Source organism: Lepidochelys olivacea (assembly GCF_965140295.1).
Source record: "Lepidochelys olivacea isolate rLepOli2 genome assembly, chromosome: 10".
Lineage (NCBI taxonomy): Eukaryota > Metazoa > Chordata > Testudines > Cheloniidae > Lepidochelys > Lepidochelys olivacea.
Genome location: NC_140420.1, coordinates 36,285,317 through 36,303,727, shown reverse-complemented (window position 1 = coordinate 36,303,727; position 18,411 = coordinate 36,285,317). Strand labels below are relative to the sequence as shown.

At 47.6% G+C, this 18,411-nt stretch overlaps 1 protein-coding gene across 1 annotated transcript in view; it reads left to right on the top strand.

Moving 5' to 3' along the window:
• The window catches only part of ABCA3 (ATP binding cassette subfamily A member 3), a 91,148-nt gene that overhangs the window by 10,373 nt on the left and 62,364 nt on the right, over positions 1–18,411 (top strand). Inside the window, exon 2 of the mRNA XM_084642300.1 lies at positions 14,164–14,256. Within this exon, the coding sequence (XP_084498426.1) occupies positions 14,203–14,256 (54 nt within the window). The 5' untranslated portion in view covers positions 14,164–14,202. The remainder of the gene's footprint in view (positions 1–14,163; positions 14,257–18,411) is intronic.

Sequence of the window (18,411 nt, the reverse complement as noted above, 5' to 3'; positions counted from 1 at the left end):
TTCCTTTTACGCTGGTATCGAATAACTTGTTGGAACTAGAGTGTTTCTACTCTTGGGCCACTCACTTCATCAGATCCTGGAGCATTCTTCATCGCCCTCGTATGTGGGTGGGGCTTCTGCCACAGCAGTGTTGCAAGTTAGAGTGGTATTTCCACCAGGCAGGTGGCTGGTGAACGTATAAGACTTGTGCGCTGTTATTTGCTTCCCATTTAATGGTGTCTAAATGTCAGTTTAGAGGCAGCCACTTTAGGTGAGGGCGCAGCCTCTCCTGTTCTGTCCCAGAGAAAGCACTGCTGATTCTCAGTTTGTACGTTGCCAGAATCGGCCAATTCTTCATTGCTGGGCCACCGTGAGGAGTCAAGGCACCAAAACCAAGGCACCGTGCTTGCTGTAGTTTAGTAAATGTGACATCCACATCTTCAATGTCAGGAAACCCAACACTTCTGTTTGCCTAGAGGGTGCTCAACCTTGTGCCTGGTTCTGGGTAACAGGATCCTTCCCAGACGGGTACAGCACTTCATCTGATTATGTGTTGCGGGTCAGTCATGCATGTTAGAGGCCGGTTTGTGCATGGGAAGCTGACACTGAGTGGGATGTACGCAGATGCGTATCTATACGTGTGATTTCTATGGATCTGTATTGACCTGACTCTCTGCCAGATCTTGGGATAATCCCTATAATGCAATTATTCCAACAACAAATACTGTAGTGATAGGACCTGCCTTGTAGCATGCGCTGTCTTGCAGGATAGATCAGACAAGGTGATTCATTAACCTGAAATCTCTCATTGATTTGTTTGTTTCTCTTTGATGCCTTGAGCTCTCCATGGAGATTTGAGGCTAGGCATGGTGATATGATGGTTTCATCTCTGGAAACCCATCTCTTTTTGATGAGGAAATTCTGTCTTGTGAGATGAGGAAAGTAATTGTTATTTGTGTCAGTCTGCGGCAGCCGAGCAGTCTCACTGGAATCAATCAAAGGAAACTACTTCGTGCAGCGTGCACGCAGCCTGCGGAGTACCAGCTGCAGGAGGGCAGGGGCACAACCGCTGTGGCAGGATTTTAAAAAGAGTCCCTGTGACATACCTAGGGTACAGTCTAGACTAGTGAGGAGCCAGGTCATCCCTGCCTTCTAACCTGGGGGCTCTTTATGCTGCTTTGTTGTTGTTGCCTCCATTCCTGGACTGCTTGCAATCCACCACTAGTGTGTAAGTCACTCCCAGCTATGTCCGTGTGCACTTGCAACCTGTCAATCACACCCAGACTTTTACCACCTTGGATTATACTGCAGCGTGACCCCAGCACACACCCAGCCCCCAGATAGTTCCCCAGAATTGTATGTTTTCTACTGCCCAGCCATCTCCTGGGCAATACAAGCTCATGTAAGTCCATCATTTTATTAATAGAAATGGTGTGCACAAATCCAGTTCTCCCAAGTAGTGTCCCAAATACTTCAGTTCAAATACACTGGTCTAGATAAAACAATAAAATGAGTTTATTAACTACAACGAGAGATTTTGAGTGAGTACAAGTAATGAAGTACAAGAAAAATAAAGGATAACACAGCTAGTGCTTCACTTAACAAACTGTTAGATTCTAAGCAAAGATTCTCTTGCCACGTGTTCTCAACACTATTACTAGCCCAACTTTGTAGGCCAGGACCCCTTCTTCTGTGTAATGGCTGCTTCGTTTGTTCCTTCTGGTGCAGTGAATCGATGGGAGAGCGAGGAGGAGTGTTTTGGGGTGTTTCCCCTTTCTTTTTATAGTCCTTTCCCGCCTTTGGGCAGCATCTCTAGCCGGGGATCAGGAGACAGAAGATCTGTGTGAACGAGAACCCCAGGATGTTTCTTTGCTAAAATGTAGATTTGTCGTCCACGTCCCCTTTTCCTGCTAAAGAAAGGTCACTTAGCAGGTGATGGTCCAGGGACCTTATGTGCCTCTGGCTGAGGTGCAGCAGCTTGCCCTTTGACGTGGAAGAACTGGCTTGGCCACTCCCCAGGTTTGGAATATGTGTTAGTAACTCCAGACTGAGGAATCTTAGAACTCAACATGCAATGTTGCTACACGTGTTTTTACCAGGACAGTAATGTTCAGAAAATTATGAGTGTCAAGGTTCCTCCCCCACTCTGAACTCTAGGGTACAGATGTGGGGACCTGCATGAAAAACCTCCTAAGCTTATCTTTACCAGCTTAGGTCAAAACTTCCCCAAGGTACAAAATATTACCCCCGTTATCCTTGGAATGGCCGCTACCACCACCAAACTAATACTGGTTACTGGGGAAGAGCTGTTTGGACGCGTCCTTCCCCCCAAAATACTTCCCAAAACCTTGCACCCCACTTCCTGGACAAGGTTTGGTAAAAAGCCTCACCAATTTGCATAGGTGACCACAGACCCAAACCCTTGGATCTGAGAACAATGAAAAAGCATTCAGTGTTTTACAAGAAGACTTTTAATAAAAAATAGAAGTAAATAGAAATAAAGAAATCCCCCCTGTAAAATCAGGATGGTATATATCTTACAGGGTAATTAGATTCAAAAACATAGAGAACCCCTCTAGGCAAAACCTTAAGTTACAAAAAAGATACACAGACAGAAATAGTTATTCTATTCAGCACAATTCTTTTCTCAGCCATTTAAAGAAATCATAATCTAACACATACCTAGCTAGATTACTTACTAAAAGTTCTAAGACTCCATTCCTGTTCTGTCCCCGGCCAAGACGACTACAGACAGACCCTTTGTTTCTCTCCCTCCTCCCAGCTTTTGAAAGTATCTTGTCTCCTCATTGGTCATTTTGGTCAGGTGCCAGCGAGGTTACCTTTAGCTTCTTAACCCTTTACAGGTGAGAGGAGCTTTCCCCTGGCCAGGAGGGATTTCAAAGGGGTTTACCCTTCCCTTTATATTTATGACACGCCCCCCAAATCTCAGCTAGGGTGAAACACTGGCTGGGATTTCTTCCTGGAGCTCTAGGAAAACAGAGTTAATAAGACACATGCATCTCTAAATATACTACCAAGTACATAAAGACTAACAATATTTTCCACATCTCAAGGACGATTTTAACCAGTTGATTCTGGGAAACTTTCACGGGAGAGTGCATCAGCCACTTTGTTAGAAGCTCCTGAGATGTGTTGGATGTCGAAATCAAAATCTTGGAGAGCTAAACTCCACCGAAGAAGTTTTTTGTTAGTTTCTTTGACGGTGTGAAGCCACTTTAGTGCAGCATGGTCGGTTTGCAGGTGGAAACGCCGTCCCCAAACATATGGGCGTAGCTTTTCCAGAGCGTAGACAATGGCATAACGTTCTTTTTCAGTGACTGACCAGTTGCTTTCCCTCTCAGACAGTTTTTTGCTGAGAAACACTACAGGGTGGAATTCTTGATCAGGTCCTTTCTGCATTAAAACTGCTCCCACACCACGCTCGGATGCATCTGTGGTTACTAGGAACGGTTTGTCAAAGTCTGGGGCCCTTAGTACAGGGTCAGACATGAGTGTCGCTTTAAGCTTGTTAAAGGCCTTCTGACACTTTCCGGTCCACTGAACAGCATTTGGCTGTTTCTTTTTGGTTAGGTCTGTCAGTGGGGCAGCGATTTGGCTGTAGTGCGGTACAAATCGTCTGTAATAACCGGCCAAGCCTAAGAAGGATTGAACCTGTTTCTTTGACTTTGGGACAGGCCACTTTTGGATAGCATCCACTTTGGCCTGTAGGGGGCTGATAGTTCCTTGACCCACCTGGTGTCCAAGGTAAGTCACTCTGTTTAGGCCTATTTGACACTTCTTAGCCTTAACAGTTAGTCCTGCCTCCCTTATGCGCTCAAGGACTTTTTGTAGATGTTCCAGGTGGTCTGCCCAGGAATCCGAAAATATGGCCACATCGTCAAGGTAGGCGACTGCATATTCTCCTAATCCCGCTAGGAGACCATCTACAAGTCTTTGGAAAGTGGCGGGTGCATTTCGCAGCCCGAAAGGGAGTACATTAAATTCATACAGCCCGAGATGTGTGATGAAGGCTGACCTTTCCTTGGCAGATTCATCTAGCGGTACCTGCCAGTACCCCTTGGTTAAGTCCAAGGTAGAGATGAACTGGGCCCTTCCCAGTTTCTCTAATAGTTCATCTGTGCGTGGCATGGGATAGTTGTCTGGGCGAGTTACAGCATTTAGCTTACGGTAGTCCACGCAAAAACGTATTTCCCCATCTGGTTTGGGAACTAGAACCACTGGAGATGCCCATGCACTTTCAGAGGGGCGGATTACACCCATCTGTAACATATCCTGGATCTCCCGTTCTATAGCAGTTTTAGCTTGAGGAGACACCCGGTAAGGTTGGACCCTAATTGGGTGAGCATTACCTGTGTCAATGGAGTGGTATGCCCGTTCAGTCAGTCCTGGGGTGGCTGAGAACGTTGGCGCGTAGCTAGTGCACAGCTCCTGGATCTGCTGTCGCTGCATACGCCCAAGGGTCATGGAGAGGTTCACCTCTTCCACACCACCAGCACATTTCCCTTCGTAGTAGACACCTTCAGGCCACTCAGCGTCGTCTCCTCCCTGGGCTGTAAACTGACAAACCTTTAATTCTCTGGAATAAAAGGGCTTTAGAGAATTAATATGATACACCTTAGGCTTTCGGTTGGAGGTGGGGAATGCTATGAGATAATTAACAGCTCCCAGGCGCTCCTGGACCACGAATGGCCCTTCCCACGATGCTTCCATTTTATGGGCCTGGAGCGCCTTTAAGACCATGACCTGGTCTCCTACTTTGAAGGAACGCTCTCTGGCATGTTTATCATACCAGGCTTTTTGCTCTTTTTGAGCATCCTGTAAGTTTTCTCTAGCAAGGGCTAAAGAGGTTCGGAGGGTGTTTTGTAGGTTGGTTACAAAGTCCAGAATGTTAGTTCCTGGAGAAGGTGTAAATCCCTCCCATTGCTGCTTCACCAACTGCAATGGCCCCTTAACCTCACGGCCATATACAAGTTCAAATGGGGAAAACCCTAAACTGGGATGTGGTACAGCTCTGTAGGCAAAGAGCAACTGCTGCAATACTAGGTCCCAATCATTGGAGTGCTCATTTACGAATTTACGTATCATGGCCCCCAAAGTTCCATTAAACTTCTCCACCATGCCATTTGTTTGATGATGGTAAGGAGTGGCAACCAAGTGATTTACCCCATGAGCTTCCCAAAGGTTTTTCATAGTTCCTGCCAGGAAACTAGTCCCTGCATCTGTGAGGATGTCGGAGGGCCAACCTACCCTGGCAAAAATGTCTGCTAGTGCCTGGCACACACTTTTAGCCCTGGTGTTGCTTAGAGCTACTGCTTCTGGCCATCGGGTGGCAAAATCCATGAAAGTCAGTATGTACTGCTTTCCTCTGGGTGTCTTTTTCGGAAAAGGACCCAGAATATCCACAGCTACTCGCTGAAATGGAACTTTAATGATGGGGAGTGGCTGGAGAGGAGCTTTGACCTGGTCTTGGGGTTTTCCCACTCTTTGGCACACCTCACAAGACTGGACATAGGTAGAAACATCCTTGCCCATTCCCTCCCAGTGGAATGACCCCCCCAAACGGTCTTTGGTCCTGTTCACCCCAGCATGGCCACTAGGGTGATCATGGGCTAAGCTCAAGAGCTTGGCCCGGTATTTAGTTGGAACTACCAACTGTCTCTGAGGATGCCAGTCTTCCTGGTGTCCCCCAGAAAGAGTTTCCTTGTATAAAAGTCCTCTTTCTACAACAAACCTGGATCGATTAGAAGAGCTGAGAGGCGGTGGGTTGCTCCGTGCCGCCGTCCAAGCTCTCTGGAGGCTTTCATCTGCTTCCTGTTCGGTCTGGAACTGTTCCCTTGATGCTGGAGACATCAGTTCCTCATGGGATTGTGGACCTAGGCTTGGTCCCTCTGGAAGCGATATAGGGGATGGAGCTGTTTCTGTTGACTGTGAACCGCTCTCCGCTGGTGCACTATGTTGGGATTCAGGCTCCGGCTAAGCCTCTTGTGTAGGGTTATCAGCTGCTGCCAGTTCAGGTTCGGTGGGGCCCTCTGGTGTTGAGGTTGCAAGTACTGGATTCAGTGCTGACACGGGGTCTGGTGTTGGTTGTTCGGCTGGTTCCGGTTCTGGGACTGGTTCCGTCTGGGTCTCTGGGACTGGATCCACTACTGCTGTTGCAGACATTGGCCTGGGGTCCAGGTCCATCACCTCTGACTGGGTCCTGATAGAAGTTTCCGGAACAGAGCTAGGCCTCACGGCTTGTTTAGCCTGGTTGCGGGTGACCATTCCCACCCTCTTGGCCTGCTTCACATGATTGGCCAAGTCTTCCCCCAACAGCATGGGGATGGGATAATCATCATAGACTGCAAAAGTCCACATTCCTGACCAGCCCTTGTACTGGACAGGCAACTTGGCTGTAGGCAAATTGAAAGAGTTGGACTTGAAGGGTTGAATCGTCACTTGGATCTCTGGGTTGATTAAATTGGGGTCCACTAAGGAAGCATGGATAGCTGACACTTGTGCTCCGGTGTCCCTCCACGCGGTGACCTTCTTCCCACCCACACTCACAGTTTCCCTCCACTCCAAGGGTATCTGGGAGGTATCTGGGCCTGTGGACCTCTGGTGTGATTCCGGTGCAATGAACTGTAATCTGTTGGGGTTCTTGGGGCAGTTGGCCTTTACATGCCCCAGCTCGTTACACTTAAAACATCGTCCAGCTGACGGGTCACTGGGGCGAGGAGGGTTGCTGGAGAACGGGGTGGTGGGACGATAAGGGGTCTGGAGGGTTCTTTGGGAGGTAGGTGGGGCTTTGGGCGGCCCCCGGTAATAGGGTGTGGTCTGGGGTGGTCCCTTCTGGTCTCCGCTCCAACTGCGACCAGTTTTCTTCTTCTCTGCCACCTCCACCCATCTGGCTCCAATCTCTCCTGCCTCAATTACAGTTTTGGGTTTCCCATCTAGGATGTATCTTTCTATTTCCTCAGGAACACCCTCTAAGAATTGTTCCATTTGCATTAGGAAGGGCAAATTTACTGGAGATTCAACACTTGCTCCTGATATCCAGGCATCCCAATGTTTTACAATGTGGTAGGCATGTCGGGTAAATGACATGTCTGGTTTCCACCTTAGGGCTCTGAACCTCCGACGAGACTGCTCGGGTGTTATCCCCATTCTGACTCTCGCCTTGGATTTAAACAGTTCATACTTGTTCATGTGTTCTTTAGGCATTTCAGCTGCCACCTCAGCTAAGGGTCCACTGAGCTGCGGCCTCAGCTCTACCATGTATTGGTCAGTAGAGATGTTGTACCCAAGGCAGCCCTTTCGAAGTTTTCTAAGAAGGCCTCAGTATCATCACCTGCCTTGTAGGTGGGGAACTTTCTGGGATGGGAAGTGGTACCTGGAGAAGGATTGCTAGGGTTTGTTGGTATATTCTGCTGGGCCTTTATCCTCTCCATCTCCTCCACATGCTTCCTCTCTTTTTCCTTCTCCTCCTCCTTCAGCCACATGAGTTCTATCTGTCTTTCATGTTCCCTTTGTTTTTCCTCAGCCTGAAATTTGGCTAATTCCAGCTGTAGTCGAGCTGAGGATTTGCCCATTCTAACCTCTCTGTTTTTAACTAACTTTACACCCGAGGTTCAGAAATAAACAAACAAAACTTGGCTGTAAAATTTTGCTGTGCTGGAATAGAATACCTATTCTCTGATAGTGATTGTCAGCCTACAGAAAAAGACAATTCCCTTGTCTCTGCTCTGGGCCCAAATTAAAGCAAAAAACCTCCAACTACTTGGAAACCTGCTTACCCAGCCCAAAGAAGAAAAAAAATTTCTTTTCAAACCTGTGCTCCTTGTAAAACAAAAAAAAAATCAAAATCCTAAAAAAAAACCCTGCCACTTTTGTCTCCAGGCAAATGGGTAGAGCACACACCCCCTATTTACTTTTAGGAAGAAAAGAAAAAAAAAAAAACCTCTGGGTTGGAAGACTGTGAATTTCCCTGCAGGAGTTAAGTACCCTGCCTTCAGGCAAAGAAAACCTGCAATTCACAAGATAATCCCCTTTTGTCTCTGCTTGGCCACAAAGCAGAGAGAAACCAAGCTGCTTTCAGTTTCAAAGCTGCCTTCTGGACTTCCTAAAAATTCCTTTTTAAAATCTGTATTTCTAGTTCAAAAAAATCTCAACTGGATCTCAAAATGATTTCAGGTTAATCCCACCACTGTGCCACCATGTCAAGGTTCCTCCCCCACTCTGAACTCTAGGGTACAGATGTGGGGACCTGCATGAAAAACCTCCTAAGCTTATCTTTACCAGCTTAGGTCAAAACTTCCCCAAGGTACAAAATATTACCCCCGTTATCCTTGGAATGGCCGCTACCACCACCAAACTAATACTGGTTACTGGGGAAGAGCTGTTTGGACGCGTCCTTCCCCCCAAAATACTTCCCAAAACCTTGCACCCCACTTCCTGGACAAGGTTTGGTAAAAAGCCTCACCAATTTGCATAGGTGACCACAGACCCAAACCCTTGGATCTGAGAACAATGAAAAAGCATTCAGTGTTTTACAAGAAGACTTTTAATAAAAAATAGAAGTAAATAGAAATAAAGAAATCCCCCCTGTAAAATCAGGATGGTATATATCTTACAGGGTAATTAGATTCAAAAACATAGAGAACCCCTCTAGGCAAAACCTTAAGTTACAAAAAAGATACACAGACAGAAATAGTTATTCTATTCAGCACAATTCTTTTCTCAGCCATTTAAAGAAATCATAATCTAACACATACCTAGCTAGATTACTTACTAAAAGTTCTAAGACTCCATTCCTGTTCTGTCCCCGGCCAAGACGACTACAGACAGACCCTTTGTTTCTCTCCCTCCTCCCAGCTTTTGAAAGTATCTTGTCTCCTCATTGGTCATTTTGGTCAGGTGCCAGCGAGGTTACCTTTAGCTTCTTAACCCTTTACAGGTGAGAGGAGCTTTCCCCTGGCCAGGAGGGATTTCAAAGGGGTTTACCCTTCCCTTTATATTTATGACAATGAGTTTTCAAGTGATACCTACCAAGGCATACTTTGTACAAAGATCATTACAGTGGTATGTGAGGGGTGAATACAGGGGTACAGTCTGTCTCAACTTTAAGTCTTTAAAACTTATTACCACCGGTTGGGCTTGCTAAGAGAAGGGTGATTAAATCTTGTGTTTCTAAGCATGAAATGACTGCCAGAAGGGGTCAGAAAGGATGCATCCCCCTGTGTTCTCCCCCAGTATCCATGAATTGCATTTCATGCTTAGCTGGGGGTGTTACAGTAGCTTCTTGTCTTCTTCTGAAGCATCAGGTACTGTCTGCTGCTGTGGAAGGAACATCGGGGGCCTGTGGCAAATCGAGCATTCCTATTCAGCAGCCCAAGCCTCTGGAGCCATGATGTACTAGTGACCTGGGCATCTGAGAGCCATGACTGTAGCTACATTGAACCTCCCTCCTGGCTTCAGGGGAATTACAGGGGTGGATGGGAAGGAAGCAGCTGCCCTTGTTCCATCCCAGAACATTGAGGCAGATGTGTCTCCCAGATCTTACCCATGATTTGCTTCCACTTGCTTCCTTCACTACTCCCATCTCCTCTAAGGGAGCCAGGGACAAAGGCAGCCTTGTTCATAAGCCGGTGGCAAGGGCTATGCCAGCTGCTGACCTAGCGTTAGGCTGAATAGCCAGACATCAAAGCTCCTGGGACTCCTACTGTTTGTAGCATACTTAAGCCATGTTTGCGCAAGAGGCCTTGACATTTTTTTGGGTAAACACCAATCAAGTCCTTAGCGTGCAGTGTGCCAGCACCTGGTGCTTGGGCCCTGGGAGTGGGAGATGGAAAAGTCCATTGTTTGCCCTGAAGCTTTTAGAAAACTCTGATGTTTCAGCTCCAAGTACAAAAAGTGTAGAAAAACCTGCCTGTACGGGGAAATTTTTCCTACCCCAGAGGAGCAATATCAATCGGCAATACAAGAGGGTAAAATCACAGCTCATCTCTCTCTGGGGTGGAGATTTTCTTTTCCCATGAGGAAGTTTCTTAGTGCAGTGGCCAAAATAATGGGGAAGTGATTGGAATGAAAAGTAGAGAGAGAGAATCTTTCAAGACGAGTTGAAGGTCAGAGATGCAATCCAAATACTGATCTTTCTCCCACACACCTCCCTTCAGGTCTCTACATAGCTCCCCACCATTGTTCTTGTCCTCACCTGTAATAGTGAAATAAGATGACATATTGTTAATGCAGTGCTGAGGTTGCAAAACCAAATACTCGGAAGCCTGGAAATTCCAGAAGTTAAAGGGACCCCAACTTGGGATCGGATCAGTTTCAACATAGTGGGTAAAAAGTCACTTCATGTCTTCCAATTTTCGGAGGTTGTGCCAAGCTCTCGTTCCCATGCCATAAAAAATACCTTCGACGTGTGAAAGACTCCTAGGAACAGGGGACGTGGTTAAAACTGGCTAGAGACACATTGCTGAATACACAACATAAAGACTTCCCCCTCCTCCCCCCCCCCCCATTTATTTCAGTTCTCGGTATTTCAGTTCTCGGAATAAGGTTTGCCTGAAACAATGGTGGTTAAAACACATGAACAGAAGTACGGCTTTTAAGATGATGCTGTCTCTCTAAGGCTTTTGTTGCATTTTTAATTCTCTCTCACAGGGTCACTCGCCTGGTATATTTCGCTGCCTTACCAAAGGTAATCTTTCCTCTAATGTTGTTTGTTTTTTCAATGCTTAGCCTGTAAGGATATGCTCAGCATTCCTAGGATTTGCAGTGTGGTATAGGGTGTATTCAGCACAGTGTGTAATGATACACAATTATACCTTGTTTTGGAGTTATAGGGCCAGACTTTTAAATGGTGACCTCCCTTTTTGTGCATTCAATTACGATATTAAGTGTAATTTAGGCCACTCGGATGTCTAAGTCTCTAATAGCACCTGCTAATTGCGTGCTGAGATGTCTTATGATCTAAAGTGTGCTCTGGTTTGACTTCCCTTTGGACTCTTTCTTTATGGTTATTTGTTGTTGTTAACAGCAATGGCCAGGATTCTTTTCTGTAGCTCTTCTGACTTCAGCCAAAGCAGGAGTTGCTTAATGCTACAAACAGGCCACTAGAGTTTACAACAGATGCTTTTGTTAGTTTTATAATTCCCAGTATCTCTTCTCTAATGATTAGCTTATGCAAATTGTGTCCCATGGGGGAGGTCCAGTTCAGGCTAATCTAAAAATCAGGGTCATCAAAACTTAACATTAGAGCCCTGTGCAGATACACATTGTATCTGCATCTGCTCTGCAATCCGCAAACATGGTCTGTGGGTATAAAGCAGATACCTGCAGATTTGCAGGGCTCGAGATATAAAATGTGTAGCTGCACCCATCCGCGATCTACAAACATGGACAGCCATGAGGTTATCCACAGATTTGCAGGGCTCTACTTAACATTATGCTACACATATTTGTTTGTTTGTGGAGCGTGGCAGAGTGAACACTGCATGTTTTTCCTACTGTTCTAGTCTTTGTAAATAAAACAGAGTAGGGAAGGAAAAGGATTTCCCTACTTTTTTCTGGTTGTTTACTCTCAGCCTTGGACAGTTCTCTGTCAGGTCAGGTTTTTCCTTTCTAATCAGTTTTCCCTGTTTAGGTGAAGTTACTAGGGCTCCATGAGGCTCTGCCCACTTGGATCCGACTGTGGGGTCAGGGTTGTATATTGTGTCTGCCTGTGTGAGCCTGATTCTGCTCTGACTAAAGACACCAACAAATGCACTGCCATTGTCTCCATTAGCAAGTGAGCTGGCTCTGTAGGTGGCCAACAGCTTAGCACAACTTTTTGCTGTACATATGTACACTCAGTGCTGCATTTTCAAACATTCATGACTGTTCAGAACCATTCTCCCCACCACACACGTGCATGCACAGAACATGCCTTCATGCCCCCTGTCATAAATATAAAGGGAAGGGTAAACACCTTTAAATCCCTCCTGGCCAGAGGAAAAATCCTTTCACCTGTAAAGGGTTAACAAGCTAAGACAACCTCGCTGGCACCTGACCAAAATGATCAATGAGGAGACAAGATACTTTCAGAGTTGGAGGGTGGGGACGACAAAGGGTTCTCTCGGTCTGTGTGATGCTTTTGCCGGGACCGGAGCAGGAATGCAGGTCAGAACTCCTGTAAAGAGTTAGTAAGCAATCTAGTTAGATATGCATTAGCTTCTGTTTTGTTTAAATGGCTGATAAAATAGGCTGTGCTGAATGGAATGTATATTCCTGTTTTTGTGTCTTTTTGTAACTTAAGGTTTTGCCTAGAGGGATTCTCTATGTTTTGAATCTGATTACCCTGTAAGGTATTTACCATCCTGATTTTACAGAGGTGATTCTTTTACTTTTTCTTTTCTTTTGAGAACCTGATTGCTTTTTCATTGTTCTTAAGATCCAAGGGTTTGGGTCTGTGTTCACCTGTAGAAATTGGTGAGGATTCTTGTCAAGCCTTTCCCAGGAAAGGGGGTCTAGAGCTTGGGGGGATATTCTGGGGGGGAGACGTTTCCAAGTGGGCACTTCCCCTGTTCTTTGTGTAACACTTTGGTGGTGGCAGCGTCTTAACCTAAGCTGGTAAGAATAAGCTTAGGGGGTCTTTCATGCAGGTCCCTACATCTGTACCCTAGAGTTCAGAGTGGGGAAGGAACCTTGACACCTCCCCTCCCCAAACTTTGCCAAGCATATGCTGCTCATTAAGACCTATTGAGACACCAGAGCCCTGATCTTGCACAGGTAGAATCCAGTTGACTTCACTGGGGCTCTGTGTGGGTGCAATGATGGGAACAATTTCAGCTGTTTTGAACTAAGCCCTAAGGTGGGGGAAAGAGAGCTGCTTTTTACAGTGGGAGGAAGGAGTGTGTGAGCTCGTCGTCCTATTGTTCTGCAGCCAAACGAGTTTTTCTCAAATTTTGCCTCAGGTGAACTTGTATGAGACCAAGCCTGGAAAATGTCAGCCCAAAAGCTGACTGCTTTGGAAAGCTACTTGTACATGTGGAAACAGAAGGTTAGAATAAAAATTGTTACCTATTGTGTGGCAGTTGCTGCTGGTGAGACCGCTGTAATATATAACTTACCGAGAGCTGTAAGCGTTCAAAGCACTGCACAAATACTGACCTTTAAAGCACCCAGCTCTGTAGCTGGCCTCATTTCTTCTTATGCCCCATCCCTCTCCTTATTGAATGCTCCTGCCTTTCCTACGTTGTTACTGATAATTCTACCTTAGCCTGCATTCAGGCTTCTCCTAACAGTCTTTTGCCCTCTTCAGACATATCTCCTCTACACATGGAACAGATCCGCCCCTCGGGTCCAAGTTTTCCAAGCCTTCTGCTCTGGGAGGTCTAGTGGGGCTAACCTCAGAATGTGTCTCTCGTCTGCTCCTGGTGGTGGTAATGCTGTCTCTGGTATGGCGGCTGGAGACTGTAAGCTCTTTGAGGCAAGGACCTAGTAATTTATCAACCTATCTGATGTAGCTTTGCCCCTGGAAAGGGCTTTGCACGCTTATGAGTGGGAGTTTTCAAAGTCACCTAAGTGACTTGGGCACCCAAGATCCTGCAGTGAAAGTCCAATGGGACTTGTGTGCATAATTCACTTAAACACATTTGAAAATCCAGGCTGTAAAAATAAGACTTCCCCATTCCCTGAAGAGTTGGATCCATTGCTAAAAGAAACCAGGCTAGACCCAAAGCCGTTCCCATGTGCTGGCTGTTCAGGGAGCTGTGTGATGTGAAATGAGCTGGTGGCCCCAGGTGAGTTCCTGGTAGATAAGTCGTTTTTGCCTGAGAAGCCCACCATAACTGAGCACCTTACTGGGAATCTCACTTGTGGCCAAAAATCAAATGGGCTATAAAGCATGAGCTCCTCCCTCCCTCTTTCCAAGAGGTAGTTCCTTTGGGCCAGCTTTGAAGCACAATGGCAGGGTAGAGTGGGGGAAGTTTGCCCTGCTGTTACTTGTGCTGTACAGATCCTACAACAGATAGGAGAAGGGGCAAGATGGGGTCATCCTAAGAACTAGATATGGGCAGATCAAACAGAATCAGCAAAAGAAACCCATGTGTGGGCTCTTCCAAATGGCCATCTCCATGATAGATGATCCTGGGTTTCTTTTGTACATTTCACTCACTGCTGACTGCTCTTTTCTTCTAGAGTCCAGGAAAGAGGTGACTCTCCCCTTTCGATTGAAGAATGGTCGTGTTAAGGCAGTTTGGGTTGCTTCTCTGGAAGAACTACATTTTGCAGGTACTTTCACGCTGGGCTTTCTGTGCGGAGGAGAATAGATGATTGTGAAGATGAGGCTAAGCGAATCATGGCTTTAGCCATCTAATGTACGATGCTTCAAATGAAGTCACTTCTCAAGACCCTCCTGATATGTCTTCAAGCTCCAATGAACCTTAGTCGTTAGGGCAGGACATCATCGAGAGGAGAACTTCTCTGGATTTGTTTGAGTGTATGCATGAGGGAGGCGGGGTGGTTTTGGTTTTTTGTCATGCCCCTTCCCCCCATCCCCCATTTACCAATCCTTGTCAGTTAAATCAGGGCTGCCTGTTGATTTTTTTGGTTCTTTGCAATCTGCTCCAAATACAGTCTGGGGTACACAATCTAGCTGTCAGCTGGTCATTGAATTTATTAGCTCTGCAAGGCTAAGCCGCGAGACCAGGGCAGCTGGATGCTGGCTTGTTTCTTTCAGCCTTTCAGACACTTCGAATTTGACATTCGTTAGTTTCCAGCCGCTGAAATACTAATCAGGGAGCACTATTTTAAATGCCCGATCTCTCAGTTGCTTTTATTTTTGGGGAGGGGAGGGACTCTATCCATCTGGCATGCAGCCCACACCCACCCAGCTGGCATGTTGCCCAGGGCATCTGATCCGTGTTCCATCCTGCTTTGCTCCCGAACGCTGTGTGTGCTCCAGGCAGAGCAGAGCACTGAATGGAAGCTGCTTACCAAGCTCACCAGGGGCGTGTATTTTTTTTTTTTTTGTGCATGGCCCATACTCCCAATCCCTGTTCTCCACCTACTACCCTCTCATTGCAACTCTCTCCCACAACCCTGCTGTGTGTGGGCATTGGGGAAGCAGCACTAGGTGGAGAGCACTGGGATTGGTTAGGTGACAGGGTGTTTCATTCAATGATTGAAAGGGGCACTGGCTGGGGGAAGCGGCTAACCCAATGATCCTGTAGAAAGATTCATCTCACTAAAAGTCTCTTTGTTGTTGCTTCTGTATCACCTCTTCAGACAGAACATTCCGATAGAGCTGGTCCATGGGAAGGCAGTAGAGGGGGAGCATGAGTCTGTCCATGTCTAGACATGTTGGTAACTCTAAGAATGGTTCTTGGCACTGTAACCCTTGGAGCTCATGTTGGGAGAAGAGTGAATGCGAGGCCCGGCCCCACCTCGCCACTATCCAGATAGACCCTGCAGTGGCTGTTGAAAGAGGGAGAGGACCTCTGGCTTTCCACCCATCTGGCCTTGGCTGCTGCCTGCCTCTTGAGTACGAACGGCTCGGTGCCGATTCAGCTCTGCCCCTCGCTGACAAAGCTGCCTGCCTCTTAGGATTGAGGTGAGGCACTGGACCAGCAGGAGGGGAAGGCAGGTTGGGTTAGATCTGGCTCCATTCAAGAGGCCTGATTCAGCAGCACAGAGCCTGTCTCTTCCTTGATGGAGCACCCTGTCAGCCCAGCTATGTTTCTACAAACTGGGCAGCAATGAGAAGCGTAAGCTCCTTCAGGCTGACTGATGAGCGAAGGGTTAATGGGCCATCCATCAGACAGCAGCTCAAACGGCGCTTAGCTCCTTTGGCCTCTTGCTGATTTGGGGCCACATAGAATCATAGAATATCAGGGTTGGAAGGGACCTCAGGAGGTCATCTAGTCCAACCCCCTGCTCAAAGCAGGATCAATCCCCAACTAAATCATCCCAGCCAGGGCTTTGTCAATCCTGACCTTAAAAACTTCTAAGGAAGGAGATTCCACCACCGCCCTAGGTAACGCATTCCAGTGTTTCACCAGCCTCCTAGTGAAAAGTTTTTCCTAATATCCAATCTAAACCTCCCCCACTGCAACTTGAGATCGTTACTCCTCGTTCTGTCGTCTGCTACCACTGAGAAGAGTCTAGATCCATCCTCTTTGGAACCCCCTTTCAGGTAGTTGAAAGCAGCTATCAAATCCCCCCTCATTCTTCTCTTCTGCAGACTAAACAATCCCAGTTCCCTCAGCCTCTCCTCATAAGTCATGTGTTCCAGTCCCTTAATCATTTTTGTTGCCCTCCGTTGAACGTTTTGCAATTTTTCCACATCCTTCTTGTAGTGTGGGGCCCAAAACTGGACACAGTACTCCAGATGAGGCCTCACCAATGTCGAATAGAGGGGAACGATCACGTCCCTTGATCTGCTGGCAATGCCCCTACTTATACATCCCAAAATGCCATTGGCCTTCTTGGCAACAACAGCACACTGACTCATATATCCAGCTTCTCGTCCACTGTAACCCCTAGGTCCTTTTCTGTAGAACTGCTGCCTAGCCATTCGGTCCCTAGTCTGTAGCAGTGCAAGGGATTCTTCATCCTAAGTGCAGGACTCTGCATTTGTCCTTGTTGAACCTCATCAGATTTCTTTTGGCCCAGTCCTCTAATTTGTCTAGGGCCCTCTGTATCCTGTCCCTACCCTCCAGCATATCTACCTCTCCTCCCAGTTTAGTGTCATCTGCAAACTTGCTGAGGGTGCAATCCACACCATCCTCCAGATCTTTAATGAGGATATTGAACAAAACTGGCCTGAGGACCCTTGGGGTACTCCACTTGATACCAGCTGCCAACTAGACATGGAACCATTGATCACTACCCGTTGAGCCTGACAATCTAGCCAGCTTTCTATCCACCTTATAGTCCATTCATCCAGCCCACACTTCTTTAACTTACTGGCAAGAATACTGTGGGAGACCGTGTCAAAAGCTTTGCTAAAGTCAAGGAACAACACGTCCACTGCTTTCCCCTCATCCACAGAGCCAGTTGTCTCGTCATAGAAGGCAATTAGTCAGGCATGACTTGGCCTTGGTGAATCCATGCTGACTGTTTCTGATCACTTTCCTCTCCTCTAAGTGCTTCAGAATTGATTACTTGAGGACCTGCTCCATGATTTTTCCAGGGACTGAGGTGAGGCTGACTGGCCTGTAGTTCCCAGGATTCTCCTCTTTCCCTTGTTTAAAGATGGGCACTACATTAGCCTTTTTCCAGTCGTCTGGGACCTCCCCCGATCGCCATGAGTTTTGAAAGATAATGGCCAATGGCTCTGCAATCACATCCACCAACTCCTTTAGCACTCTTGGATGCAGCGCATCCGGCCCCATGGACTTGCGCTCGTCCAGCTTTTCTAAATGGTCCCGAACCACTTAATAAATACTGCCTACCCCGGCCCTGAACCTTTTCTAAATAGGAAAGGAACCACCTTTCCTATTCTCCTGTGACTCACCACCCAGATATGCAGAGGCACGGAGCCTGCCCCCGCAGTGGGGGTGGAATCTGTAGCTTGTTTTTACAATTTAAAAACCATGAAACAGTTGCAGATCAGCACTACATGTTTGAAGTAATCACAAACTCACTGGTCTGTGATGAGGACTCCTCGGCACTATGGCAGTGGTCACCAACTGGTCGATCGCAATCAACTGGTCAATCCTAGAGGGTTTCCCAGATGATCGCGATCTCCGGCGGCACAGTGTGGCTACTGCTAAGACAGATTCCCTGCCTACCCCGGCCCCGTGCCATTCCTGGAAGCAGCCAGTGCAGCCCCGAGGGTGGGGAGCAGGGGTCTCTCTCTGCATGTGGCTCCTCTCTGCAAGCACCGTCCCTGCAGCTCCCATTGGCCGGGAGATCTGCGGGGGCAGTGCTTACAGAGGAGCAGCGTGCAGAGCCACATGGCCCCCTGCCACAGGGGCGCATTGGCCCCTTCCGGGAGCCACCGGAGGTAAGTGCTGCATGGTGGGAGGCAGCACTCCAACCCCCATCCCTGAGCCCCATCCTGGAGCCGTCACCCTGAGCCCCCTCCTGCATCCCAAGCCCCACCCTGAGCCCCCTCCCAGAGTCCAGCATTCCAAACCCCTTCCTGCACCCTAGCCCTGACCCCCTTCCCAGAGCCACACTCTGCACCCCCTCCTACACCCCCAACACTCTGCCAGAGCCCCCTCCTGCACCCAAACTCCCTCCTAGAGCTTGTACCCCTCACGCCCTGCCCCAGGCTCAGTCCAGAGCCCCCTCCCACACTGCGAACCCCTCGGTCCCAGCCCGGTGAAAGTGAGTGAGGGTGGGGGAGAGCGAACGACGGAGATAGGGCAGGATGGAGTGAGCAGGGCAGGGCTTTGGGGAAGGAGCAGGGTAGATCTTGGGTTGTCCTTAGACTCAAAA